At 33.3% G+C, this 14,807-nt stretch overlaps 2 protein-coding genes across 2 annotated transcripts in view; one reads left to right on the top strand and one right to left on the bottom strand.

The window, feature by feature from the left end:
- The window catches only part of LOC124367995 (carboxypeptidase M-like), a 79,481-nt gene extending 72,509 nt beyond the window's left edge, over positions 1–6,972 (top strand). Inside the window, 1 exon segment of the mRNA XM_046825260.1 lies at positions 3,631–6,972. Coding sequence (XP_046681216.1) covers positions 3,631–3,774 — 144 coding nt within the window. The 3' untranslated portion in view covers positions 3,775–6,972.
- Positions 6,973–8,110: 1,138 nt separating this feature from the next.
- Positions 8,111–14,807, bottom strand: part of LOC124367994 (replication factor C subunit 5-like) — a 53,303-nt gene continuing 46,606 nt past the window's right edge. The window contains exon 9 of the mRNA XM_046825259.1: positions 8,111–9,158. Within this exon, the coding sequence (XP_046681215.1) occupies positions 8,992–9,158 (167 nt within the window). The 3' untranslated portion in view covers positions 8,111–8,991. The remainder of the gene's footprint in view (positions 9,159–14,807) is intronic.

Genomic DNA, 14,807 nt, shown 5'->3' with positions numbered 1-14,807 from the left:
GAGCAAGTACTTTTTGTGATTCAATGTTTATTGAAATTATATATATATATATATATATATATATATATATATATATATATATACAACAGCCTCCATTGTGGAAGTAAGAAATAAAATATAAACCACTGTTAAACGTGGAAGACGAAATTATCAATTGTATTATCTTCTTCTATTGTAGAAGAAATAATATCTCTCTACAGAAAGAAGTGATTTATTAATTTGTCTTATTGATTCATTCATAGCTTTGAAATTAAAAGATTTTTTTATAAATGAGAATAATACCTACATATATGTGTACAACGGGGGCCATAATGTATTAACTGCAGTAATGATCATCTTTTGGATTGTATTTCCATGTAACCATACGACCAAAATAACATTTATCATAGCATTTAGGAAATATACTGGGTGTCCCAAAATTACAGGACCAAACTTCACAAAATTGTTCAGGAGGTCAAACTGAATGAAAAATGTTATATAATGTATAGTCCTATCTTGCTTCGTTTACCTTAGATCGCCCATTTTGTTTTTTACATACAATTAATTTTATTTTTAATACAGGTTTACCGATTTAGTTGAAACTTAACACAAATATCATAAACATGAACATAAGTTGTAAAAAAAATATTTTTTTTTAATCTATGTATATTTTCAAAATGGCGGCCATTAAAAAAACGGTTTTCAAGTTATTTAGGTTTTTACATTTTAAACGCCATTTTGAATTTTTTTTAAATATTTTTTTTACAACTTATGTTCATGTTTCTAATATTTATGCCAAGTTTCAACAAAATCGGTAAACCCGTATTGAAAATAAAATTACTTGTATGTAAAGAACAAAATAGCCGATCTGAGGTAAACGAAGCTAGATAGGACTATACATTATATGACATTTTTCGTTCAGTTTGACCTCCTGAACAATTAGGTGAAGTTTGGTCCTGTAATTTTGGGACACCCTGTATAAAGGGTCTTTAGAAACATTGTAGTAACAATGAATTAACTTCTTAATTATTTTGTGTCCATTACTTATTCTGTTGCACTACATCATTGCTTTTCTTGCTTATCATTTATTACCGTACCTATAACAACTATATTAATTAAAGTTTATGTTATGAAATGCACTGTTTAATGTTGCATGGCTGTCAAATATTCTTGAATTTACATTTTTTTAACTGTTATCAAACATTTTTAGTTAAAAATTAAGTTTTACTTATAATTATCAAGTGTTGATTTTATTAATTTCGTTATTATTATTAATTACTTAATTTGACCATTATATATACTTAAAATTAAAGATAGGACATGAGAATATAATTTTGTTTTTCGTTTTGTATATTTAAACTTTTGTAAACATCTTCCTCTGCTGTTTTCCAAATAGAAACGCTTTGTAAATAAGCAATGTTGGTATGGTGAGGGTGTGTTTGTGTAACTTATAACAATGCTTACAGAGTGGTTCCAAACTTTTACAACCGACCTTAAGTGTATATCCGTCAGCACAAATTTTGCAATCAAACCAATCAAACTTGAGCCAACAAAGGCCCCAAAACAGCAAACTTGGAGTGATTCAAAACCTAGGCACAATGACAGAAAATTCCAGAGTTGCGCGGCCAAACGACACAGATGCTTTGATATTTCCTTCACGGCGATGTAAGTACGAGTTAGTGATGTCATACTTTATTCAAATGATACAATTTTGATGAATTGGTTGCTTTCAATTTACATTTTACTGATACTGTTTTAGTTAAATGTAGTGTGTAAATATAACTTGTGTTGTTTAGGTTTTTGAATTTTCTAAATAACTTGGTGTTGGTTTCTTCACTAGAATTCTGTATTTTTATTACTCTACTTTAGATGTCCTGTAAATATTACTGATTATTTATAATACTGTGAATTATAAACTGGTTTGTTGAATAACATTAACAGCTTTTAACACTTACAAATTCTCCATTTAAGAAACATGACCTGCGGCCAAACGACACAGATGCTTTGATATTTCCTTCACGGCGATGTAAGTACGAGTTAGTGATGTCATACTTTATTCAAATGATACAATTTTGATGAATTGGTTGCTTTCAATTTACATTTTACTGATACTGTTTTAGTTAAATGTAGTGTGTAAATATAACTTGTGTTGTTTAGGTTTTTGAATTTTCTAAATAACTTGGTGTTGGTTTCTTCACTAGAATTCTGTATTTTTATTACTCTACTTTAGATGTCCTGTAAATATTACTGATTATTTATAATACTGTGAATTATAAACTGGTTTGTTGAATAACATTAACAGCTTTTAACACTTACAAATTCTCCATTTAAGAAACATGACCTGCGGGGGGGGGGAGGGGAGCAAGTGATTGAATATTGACCAAAGTTACCAGATCAAACTAGTCCTCATTGGAGCAAATGTTTCAACAAAAGTTTAGAAAGCAACACTGTACAAGTGATTTGCTAAACTTCTCAACTAAACGACTTCCTAAACTCGCAATTTCCTTCCAACTAGTTAGATGAAATTATGGGGGAGGGAAGTATCATGATAATCAATTCTGCACTTGATTTACGGCTTAAGTTATGTCAGTAATTTATTAAGTCAGCTCTCTAATCAAGAAAATTTAATGAAACGCCATGGTGGCCAGAGTGGACTGGGTATATCTTGAGACTACAGAAGCTTAAAGCCAGGAGGAGCTCCTGAAATGAAGAGCAAGGGAAATCTAAAAATATACATGAATCTAAAGTAAGGACATTTTAGACCCAGATAAAATTTAGGATGAGATGACTCAGAAAGTGGGGGTATCTTTTCAGAGACCAGGTGGTCTTTAAAAGTTGAAAATCAGAGTTTTGGGGGGGGGGGGAGATCAAGAAACAGAGTGGTTCCAAAGACTGTGGAAATCTAGGTCTGACGAAATAAGGGGACCAAAGGCTGAGAAGAATTTAGAATTTGTGTAGTGTTTGATACTAATGGCTGTCAGAATACAGATGGACAAGGAAGCTAAAGAAAAAAGAATCTACAGGCTAGAAATAAGGGCTCTGATAGGCTATATGTTCCAGGAGGCTAGGTTCTCCCATAACACAGTTTCCAGAGGTTGAGAGATCCCCAAGGATGGGAATTTCTAGGTCCATCCAAGAGAGAAGACAGATCTAACTGACCTGGATGTTCTTATGGGGTTGATAAAGATAGAATTTCAATACATGAGCCTCTTGTCAAACTGAAATTTGATTCAGGATTAAGTGCTATTAAATAGCAAAATATACTAAATAGATTCCCTATTTAAGAATTTGTACTGCTCCACTTGAGGTACGTGTTACTTATTTGTTACAATTTTCACGTAATGTTATTCATGTACAATTAATTGTACTTATTGAAGTGGAATTGTCATCAGCTGTAAATATTTAAACAGCATTATAAAATTTTCACATTTCGTACAATATACTTGTCAGATAATACATTTGTGATGTTTTTATCCTCAGTTAAATTAAATGGATTCAAAATGTATTTACTTAAGTGTTTTAATAGGTGTAACTAAACCATTGGACAGTTAAAGTTCAGACAATTCCATCACTAGTAATTTTTGTTCCATTTTCCAAGTTTTTAAAATGATTTAAAATGAAACTAAATAGATTTTATAATTTTTGCTACAGAGACAAGAGAATTTCTACCGTCCTCCACAACAGCATTATTACCACCACCATGGGCCACCTCACACCTCCAAACCTAGCACAGACAACAGCTTCCTCGGCTCTCTAACTTCAGGCTTCAGCAACATTTTCAACTATTTCGGTTAACTGATCTTAGAAGCGAAAACCATGAAGGATCTACTCCAGATTCTCAAACTTTGACCATCAACTTACTGCTTGGTTTTCTTTACGATGGCCTAGTGTTTAACCGCTACAATACCAAAACCAATATATAAATTATCTTGTCCTCTAGAACGCGATTGGACTTCTTGACCAATCTGAAGAATATCTTCTACTTTCTCTACACAGGAGCAAAATCATGAAATTCACTTCATGGACAAATCTAGCATGTGCCTAGTTAGAAATATCATCCGTTTAATTCAAACAAATTTAAAAAATACTCAACACACAGCATGAGTAGTTTTAATACTTGCAGTTTGGAAATTCTGTTCCCTCATTCTCATTTTGAGCCAAACCTTTGATTGTATTAGTTGTATTAGCCAAGAGATAATTCATCTGATGCTATAAATTGAGGCCCCTCTGTGGAGCTAGAAGCTAAAATGGTTCAGGATTCCAACAACAATCAAAGTTATGTGGCACAGCCCTGTTCCAGTGATTTTCTGAAACCAATTATTCCATCAAACAAATGTTCATTTATTAAACACAAGTTTTTGAGAAAAATTAAGTTGGTACTGAGAATTGAAGCCAAGATTTATTGGAATAGGTCTTGTTCATAGATGACTCAGTATCTTGTAAAGGTAATGTTTTTTTAAATTGGAATTAAGGCATTAGAAACCTGAATTATCTCTGTGGAGCTAGAATCTAAGATCGTTCAGGATCGTTCCAACAACAATCAAAATTCAAAATCGTAACAATCTAAGTTATGTGGTGCAGCCCTACTGTCGGACCTCATAAGTAACTGACTGAAATAATCTTTTGGACCTCAGCATCATACCTCGTTCGTTTGAATGACTATTTTCTTGTCCTTTGTTTGAAGTTATTTTTGACAATAGAAGGATTGTGAAGGAAACATGATTGTTCTGGACATTTGCCATCGTTCAGTGAAACAAAAAAATCAGTAACACTACGTTTCGAGATCTGCAATCTGAAACCTGTATCTAAAAACCTGAAGAAGAGATCAGATTGCAGATCTCGAAACGTAGTGTTACTGATTTTTTGATCTCTTGTGTAACTAATGCAATCAAAGGTCAAACCCACCACAACCTTGATATTTCTAACTACAAAACATATGTTTACAAACTGGTAAGTTTTAATGACTAAATAATGTTTTAATATTGGATAACATAGTGTACGATATTGTAGTTAGATTTGTATTAAGTAGAATTGAGTCTAATGTAATACTAAAGCTTACCACGTACTTCATTTTTACAAGATTTTTAAAAGTTTTTACTTTAGAGCAGAACACTTTCATATTAGAACACATATGTACAAATAAACAAGGTGCATCAGTTTAATTTCACAGAAACATTACTGTACTGCCCACAAAATTTTAATTCCTTACCAACAACTATTTAAAAAATTGTACTATGATTGTTTGTAATTTATTATATTTATTTTAAGTGTATAATTTACAATATTTAAAAACATTAGTGTACAAGATGGGCCATACGTCACTTGACAAAAACGTATTTAATGTCTTAAACATAACCTCAAAACAATATTGTAGTAAGACAACTGCTAGTGTCAAGCGACTAATGGCTCACCCCTTATTTTGATCCCTGTTGTTTAATTATAATCTAATGTAGTTGTAAGATTTCATAAATTATTATGAATTTATAGATTCTAAATTTTTTAAACATCCACCGTGTCTCAGCTCTGCTTATTTTCTCAGCTGAATAAATAAGCAATTAGGTAATTAACCCAGAAAACTGCTCTCAATTTAGATCTAAAATTTGAAAGTTTTTTAATGATTTGATCTGTTCCTAGCAGATCGTTGATACATTTAACGCATGAACGTGGGTAGAAGTTCATGCGTTCCAATTTTTCATCTCAAACCTCACCCTCTTGTTCCATAGCAATGCCTGTCCTGTTCTGCTAAGATGGTACATTTAGAGATAATAATTACATCTAAAGTAAGTAAAGATTTGTAAATAGTCGTATTCACCAGAAACTGATTTATATTATCACTTTATAGTTTATCTCATCTACACTATAATCTTACTTTATAACACTGATGACCTTATTCTTAACATTTTTTTACAGAGTTTACCTACTTAACACTTTGAGTGTGGGTCCTTTAATTTTATGGAGTTAATGTTTTTTTTTATTTTAGCGTATTACATATTTAATTTTACGAGCTCTGCTCGGTACTCTGTGACGTCTATTGTGTTGTTTGCAACACAATTCACCACTAGAATGTGCACGCTGTATTGTGTTCAATTGTTTACAAAGGAACAGCTGGCGGTTTGCATTGTTTATTTTTGTTTGTCCGCTCAAAATTGAGTCAAGCATTTACACGACTTGAATGCTATAATTGTTTCATTTATAGCATTTCATTTACAAGGGTAATTTCACTTAAAAAAATAAATACTTTTTAAAAATATTGTAAAACGAATTGGTTTTCTTTCTTTGTATGGAAAAACTTTATTAATAAACTTTTGTTTTCAAAAATGTGAAAAACGTTTTTTGTATATTTATAATAATAAAGGAATACTACTTTCCATGTCGCAATAAAAAACATACTCAGATTTCAGCAATGTAATTAATTTTTTACATCTTAATATTAATTTTGAGTTTTTCAAAAACGGCCAGCAATTATGATGACGACATATTTCAGGGCCATCTCTCAAAGCGTTAATCTTGATCTCGCTATAGTTAATCTATTTCTTCATATAACGAAATCCATTTATCTCTAGTGAAATGTTTAGCATTAAAAACATTGTGTGTTTCGTGTTAAAATTGACAAAATGTACTCAGCGTAAGATACACCTTATCACATACTACTTAAACAAAAGTTTGATATTAATCTATACCTTATGATATTAAGCATATCATGGTGTTTTTCTTTTTTTATATTTATGTTGTTTAATTTATTATTACTATTTAAGTTGTTATTATTTGTAAATTATGCAATTTTCTAGTGCACAACGTTTTTGATACAGTGCACAAAGACTTGTAAATATTCTGTATAAAGTTAAGAGTATTCTTGAATATTTCACTCTACTCCAGTCTTTCAGATATTGTATTGTTGTAATTTCCAACGTAAGAAAGAATGACTGAGTGTGACTGAGATGTCAATTATTTTATACCTGGTTAGTTTTAAAAGAATAAAATATTTGTTTAAAACGTTGTTTTTCTGTCTTAACCCAAAGGTTTCTTTGGAGTACACAGTTTTTTAAAATTATTATTGTGAACAATGCATTTATTTATAAATACGTAGTGGGGCAAATTTAATTTTCATTATTGCCATATTGTTGGAGTGATATTCATGAAGAAAATCAAAACAATTTTAAGTCTACTTGCTTGAAGATGGTAGCATAATTCATGTAAGAGTCCTACCACTATTGCACCATCTATGTGAAGGCCTATATACCCATGTAATATAACAGACTATTTCACTGTTCATTCATTCAAATATATTCATTTTATATCTAGTCACTAGAGAATATTTAATCTCAAGGCCGATTTGGTTACTCATAAGGCATAAATAAATACACACACACACATAGATAAAGGGTACATACACACTACAACTCCCAATAAAGGAGTTTCTTCACGTTTCTCTGGGTTGTAGACCTGCTAAAGTGCGGATGCACTTTTTTGCGGAATAAAAGTTCTTTGTAAATTTGCTTTACTAGAGTTACTCCATGCTCAAAGACAGTAGCGGAGTTGAGATTCAACTAAGCAGTTGTTAAAGTTTTTAAATAACTGTACTGTAAATGTAAATAACACTAATAGACTCAATAGAACATTATAGTCATATGTAAATACAAGGGGTATTAAAAAAATAAGGTTCCCTATGTCGCCGAGACAGAATGCAATATGTTGGGAGAAATCTGGCAACACTGTCTTACTCATCAGCTGTCCCTCTCTCTATCCATACATACAACTCGCGCCTCGCTACGTCCAACAGGTTGTTTTCCTAAGCGCCTGCCAGTCACACGTACTACGCCATGCCGAAGCAGTGGCACTTAAAAGAGTTAATTGATTTAATTAATAATTAATTAACTCTTAAGACATAATTATTATACTTATGTCTTAATTACCGTAGCGATTAGATTATAGCAGAATCTATGAAAGGTAACCTTATCTATATGAATTTAGATTTTATGTTGTATTCAAATTATGTCAGCTGATACTACTAACCTATTAACTTTATACCTCTCGCTATTTTTCAATAAAATAAAGTGGCAGTAGACACACAGGCAAAGAGAATTTCACATATGATTCCACATTATTACTGTGAGGAAAAAATTAAACTATCTCTTTTGTATGTTTTTATTGATAATCGTACAAAAATATTGACTGTAATGCATTGTGGGAAGTAACATCACTCAGATTAGCGTACTATAAAATTCCATTATTTTTTTAAAGGCAATTTTAAACATTTTGCTATAAATTCATGTATTTAATTTCACTATACAGTATTTTAAGGCCTATTTTCTTTCCTCACATGATTCTAACATATTCTAATTTATATGCATAGTATTTAGAATATTTTACAGTTAGGTTTTCCAGCCTTGTTTTTTTCAAATTAGTTCTTGCTATTACAAAGATCTACCTTACATTTATTTCTATCGATGATTACAAGATTTGTTTTAGTACTTTGGAACGTAGTAATACACAAACTAGATCAACTGAAGCAATAATTTTACAATCTCACTTACACCTTCCTTCTCTTTCTTGTGGGTAGAACGTAAAATCAGACAAAACCATCTAACTGTTTTTATACAGTCAAGCTATTTCTATAATGTAAAGACTTCATACGTTGTTCTGTTTGATCCACTAGGAAGTTTTAGTAAATAATGAATCCTCAATTGGCCTTCTTAATGTTGATTTTGACTCACAAACGGAATATTCTACGAAAAATAACTATTCCCAAATACAAATTAAATTGACTTTCTTCTTCACTGTTAAAGACGCTGATCATCAACAATGCTGAAAACATAGGTTTAATAAATGTCAAAAAAACAGAAAAATTGATGTGGAATACGATCAGATAAGTACTCAGAGTAATCAATATTCCAATAATGCAGTAGACGAAAAACAAAATAAATTAATCCACAGTTTAACTTTGGATAAATTACATTTTTTTTTTTTTAGTTTCTTTCAAAATAAATAAGAAGAATTGTTTTCTGTGAAGGTTCAATAAGTAGCGATGTCCTCTGTCAATTCTATACGAGTCCGTGCAAGATGAAACGCGCCAACTAAAGCACTCAGCTGGAGGTTCTCTGGCGTCCCAGAAGTCAGTCTGTACTCTATGTCTGCCAGCTTGATCAGCAGCTCGGTCAGAACTTCCGACGGTAATTCAACTGTTGACAGTTAATGATGAAATCAGTATAAAAAACTAAATATAAATAGAAACACACTAATATTTTCAATAACTAAACACCAGAATCAACAATTTTGTTCATTTGTATTTTATTTCAGTTATCTAACAACATCACTATATTCAGCAGTTTCCAATATATCAATACGGAAGACTTGTATTGTTTTTCTTCCTCTTTGGTGTGTGAACCGCTGGGTCATTGTGAAAATGCTTAGTTCTAAAAACCTAATGTATGTTCTAAAAAGTCATGACTTACCATCTGACTAACCATGGTGTAGTTTAAATAGTTTGTATCATTACTTAGAAGTTGATAATCATAGAATGTATTTTGGGGTAAACTAGAATTGCAAATTACTCGTACTTTATTTTTATTGTTAACTTAATTATTTGTGAACGTTGAGTTCACTCCATTCCACCTTCTGCTTAGTGCAGCATAAGAAATCTGACACTGACACAGACTTGACTCTCGAAATCTAGAATCCAAATCCGTCTGAAGAGATCCAAATGATTCCACAACAAATACATTCTAAACAGACTCTGCGTCATTTCGACATCGAAGACACCCAGACTACTAAAGAGCTCTGTCTGAATTACTCAGAAGCCACCCAATGTAAACTATATGAAGAGGTGTTCTCATTGTCTCATCAGGTTAATTATTCATTGTGTAACACTGTGACGGAACTCTTTCTAAGCAAAATTGTTTCCACCTTCAGTCTGGTTGTGGCCAAGTGATAATAGGTTGTAGAAACATTGTTTTCATTCTTGTTAGCTTGTGTATTACAATTTGAGTGAATTTTTATCTGAATTACAGAAATGTGTTAATAAAACATTGCCGACAAAGACAGTAGAATTTTAAAAGTATTAAACAAAACTGACATCTTTCAGTTGGCTATACTAGGTTTTCAGCAGGACGTAATCTTTTATCTATAATACAATGTCGTATTTGTTTTAATTGAAAAATATATATTTTAAAATAATTTAATTTTAAAATTTCATAGTATATGTATAAAAAAACTCTTAAAATATATTGTGTACTACAAAATATAGTTCATAAATAAATATAGTATAAAAACGGAATAATACTTTAATTTTTATATTTTTACTATACTAATTTGACACAAATTTTGCATTTGTTGCAACTGACGCAAAACAGCTTGGTACAACACTCTGACTTCAGGAATCAGACAAACCTGCAATAAAAAACTGGAAACTACCATGACTACATCTCCGACAGAGCAAAGCAACTCTCTGACTTCAGGAATCAGACAAACCTGCAATAAAAAACTGGAAACCACTTTGACTACATCTCCGACAGAGCAAAGCAACTCTCGGACTTCAGGAATCAGACAAACCTGCAATAAAAAACTGGAAACCACTTTGACTACATCTCCGACAGAGCAAAGCAAGTCTCTGACTTCAGGAATCAGACAAACCTGCAATAAAAAACTGGAAACTACCATGACTACATCTCCGACAGAGCAAAGCAACTCTCTGACTTCAGGAATCAGACAAACCTGCAATAAAAAACTGGAAACTACCATGACTACATCCCCGACAGAGCTAAGCAACTCTCTGACTTCAGGAATCAGACAAACCTGCAATAAAAAACTGGAAACCACTTTGACTACATCTCCGACAGAGCAAAGCAACTCTCTGACTTCAGGAATCAGACAAACCTGCAATAAAAAACTGGAAACTACCATGACTACATCCCCGACAGAGCTAAGCAACTCTCTGACTTCAGGAATCAGACAAACCTGCAATAAAAAACTGGAAACTACCATGACTACATCCCCGACAGAGCTAAGCAACTCTCTGACTTCAGGAATCAGACAAACCTGCAATAAAAAACTGGTAACTACCATGACTACATCCCCGACAGAGCAAAGCAAGTCTCTGACTTCAGGAATCAGACAAACCTGCAATAAAAAACTGGAAACTACCATGACTACATCCCCGACAGAGCAAAGCAAGTCTCTGACTTCAGGAATCAGACAAACCTGCAATAAAAAACTGGAAACTACCATGACTACATCCCCGACAGAGCAAAGCAACTCTCTGACTTCAGGAATCAGACAAACCTGCAATAAAAAACTGGAAACTACCATGACTACATCTCCGACAGAGCAAAGCAACTCTCTGACTTCAGGAATCAGACAAACCTGCAATAAAAAACTGGAAACTACCATGACTACATCCCCGACAGAGCTAAGCAACTCTCTGACTTCAGGAATCAGACAAACCTGCAATAAAAAACTGGAAACTACCATGACTACATCTCCGACAGAGCAAAGCAACTCTCTGACTTCAGGAATCAGACAAACCTGCAATAAAAAACTGGAAACTACCATGACTACATCCCCGACAGAGCTAAGCAACTCTCTGACTTCAGGAATCAGACAAACCTGCAATAAAAAACTGGAAACCACTTTGACTACATCTCCGACAGAGCAAAGCAACTCTCGGACTTCAGGAATCAGACAAACCTGCAATAAAAAACTGGAAACCACTTTGACTACATCTCCGACAGAGCAAAGCAAGTCTCTGACTTCAGGAATCAGACAAACCTGCAATAAAAAACTGGAAACTACCATGACTACATCCCTGACAGAGACTAACAGCTCTCTCACTTCAAGAAGTAGACAGACTTGTGTTGAAAAACCCCATACAACCCAACTCTACTTCTACAGTGTCTCTTTGCAAATGGCTAAAGTGGGAAAACAATCGAACGACACAAAACACCTGGTAAAAGGAAACCACCATTATTTGCCAAAATAAAGCCAAAGGAGGAATCTTGAGGAGTTCTTCTCAAAACACATTCATTTTTATAAGGAATGTACGACCACCAGAAACTTGACCCATCAATCCTATAAGCAACAAACCTACACCCCTTCTCAGCCACAAGATCTGTCACAAAATCAAATTGAACATGAAGTTAATCTCCTTGGCACATCCAGCAATTTTTTAGAAATAAGCCAACCTCAAAACGCTCCAGTTTAAATAAACACAACAACAGAGACACAAACTTTACCAGAACACATTTTTAATAGTCCGGAATTCAGACCTACAGAAAATCCTAAAAAAGAACACCAGCAACACAGCCAAAATGGCGAAATCAACATCTTCCACCAAAACATACTGGCTTTCAAACAAAACTGACAGACTAACCCACTTCCTGAGCACAAACTCACCAGACATAGTATTAAGGGTTTTCAATAAGAAACCACATAAAAGGAGGAGTAGCAGGATATATTATAAACCGACGTAAAACTGGCCATAGATTCCATCCATAAAAAGAACGAGTACCTGGGACCTAGTTGCTAACTGAATCCTAACCTAGTTCATCAACTCAAACCATACAAAATATATATTTATATTAATAACATGAAGATAAATACTACAAGTAAAGTTTTTAAAAGAACAAACACTAATTTTATGATAATAACCTCCATTTATAGCAGCCATTTTCAAGACTATACACATTTCACAAGGCAAGTTCTGTGAAACCCTATAAATGGTCCTGTACCTCAAAAACCTACGAGTCGATTTTGATAAAACTTTCTATACACATTTATTTCATGGTCTACTATACTAAAGTATAAGCCTCATTCTTAGGCCACGCCTATTTTTTTAACCATACCGATTTTACAGGTTATGTGCTAAAATATCAAATCTATGGAGGCCGTACCTCAAAAACGTATGAGCTAATGATAAAACTGTCTATACACATTAATTACATGGTCTAATACCCTACTATGCAGTCCTCATTCTTAGCCCACGCCTATTTTCGGAGCCACACCGATTTTACAGGCTATGTGCTGACAAAAACCAATCTATGGACAGCCGTACCTCAAAAACGTATGAGCCGATTTTGATAAAACTTTCTATACACATTTATTACATGGTCTACTATACTAAAATATAGGCCTTATTCTTAGGCTGAGCCTATTTTCGGAGTCACACCGATTTTACAGGCTATGAGCTGACAAAAACCAATCTATGGATAGCCGTACCTCAAAAACGTACAAGCCGATTTTGATAAAACTTTGGATATACATTTATTACATGGTCTACTATACTAAAATATAAGCCTAAGAATGAGAGCTGTATTGCAGGATAGTAGACCATGTAGGCCTAGTGCATATGTATAAAGTTTTATCAAAATCGACTTGTACGTTTTTGCGGTACGGCCGTCCTTAGATTGGATATTTTAGCATATAACCATGTAATAAGTGTGTATCGAAAGTTTTATCAAAATCGGCTCGTACGTTTTTGTGGTATGGCCATGCATATGTTCTCCCAGTATGTGACATGTAAAATCTATATATCTCCGAAAATAGGCGCGGCCTAAGAATGAGGTCTGTAATTTAGTATAGTAGACCATGTATTCAATGTAATGTATTAAGTTGATTTGTTTGTATTTGTTCTTTTTTTTAATTTTAAAATTAATTTAGTTTTATTAATTGAATTGGTTCAGGAACTAAGTTAGTTGTAGTTCAGGAACTAGGTCAGGAGTAGTTCATGAACCAGGTTAGGATTCATGTCAGAGGATTAGTTCTGTTTATGGATGGAATCTATGGGCAGTTTCACACTGCTTATTAAAAAAATGCCTTGAACACTCTGTAAAACTTAAAAAAGTACAAGTGGAGAAGAAACTGAACTGGTCTGTGAAACTGCCCTCTTCCAAATCACACTTAAAAAAGAAGCTGTACACCTACTAGGAGTGTACAGGCTACCAGGAGCAAATCTAGATGAAGCCATAGACACTATAATGAGGGAGCTGGAGAAAGTTACTGGCACAAACAAAAAAATAGCAATAATGGGGGACATAAACGTTGACAACCTTATTGAAAATAATGAAAACAGCAAACTAGAAGAACTGCTGATTTCATGAAAAGGCTGCCTCTTCCTCCGACAAGAATCACCTCTGAAACAGCTAAGTCAATTGACTGGATATGCACAAACTTAGACCCTGAGGCTGTGCAGATATCAGTCATTCTCACGGGCCTATCAGACCACACAGGTCAATTAGCTACACTTAAACTGTTGAAAAATTGCACTTGCAATACAAAAGTACAAAGGAGAAATTTCAGCCAAAGGTCAATAAATAACTTTAAATCTGACTTATCAAAACAAAATTGGAGCTTCATTCAGCCAGAAACTGGCACAAATGTAGCATACAACTTCCAAAAAATAATACAAACACTTCTAAACAAAAACTGTCCTTTAGTTACATCAAGAAACAAACAGCACAAAAAAACTAAGCCATGGGATGGAGAATGCACAAGGCTAAAAGATCTATACCTCCAAGCTCTAGAAAAAGAGCAGTGCTCAGGTTGAGCCGAAGATAAAGAAGAAACAAAATATAGAAAAAAGATATATGACCAGAAGCTGAAAGCACTCCGAAGAGAAACTACAGCAGCCTATATTAATTGAGCAGATAACAAGTCCAAAGCCCTTTGGCAAGTAATAAACAATGAAAAAAAGGCTACCCCTAACGCAAACAATCAAATTCATCTTCAAATTAATGGAAGCAATATTAAGGAATCTACAGAAGTAGCAAACTGTTTTAACAACTTTCTTGCTACTGTGGCTCAGAAAAACTTCAAAAAACCAAACTAACCCCCAACCT

The sequence above is a fragment of the Homalodisca vitripennis genome, chromosome 8, assembly GCF_021130785.1.
Source record: "Homalodisca vitripennis isolate AUS2020 chromosome 8, UT_GWSS_2.1, whole genome shotgun sequence".
NCBI classification, from domain to species: domain Eukaryota; kingdom Metazoa; phylum Arthropoda; class Insecta; order Hemiptera; family Cicadellidae; genus Homalodisca; species Homalodisca vitripennis.
The sequence above is the reverse complement of the archived record's forward strand: the minus strand, read 5'-3'. Positions and strand labels throughout refer to the sequence as shown.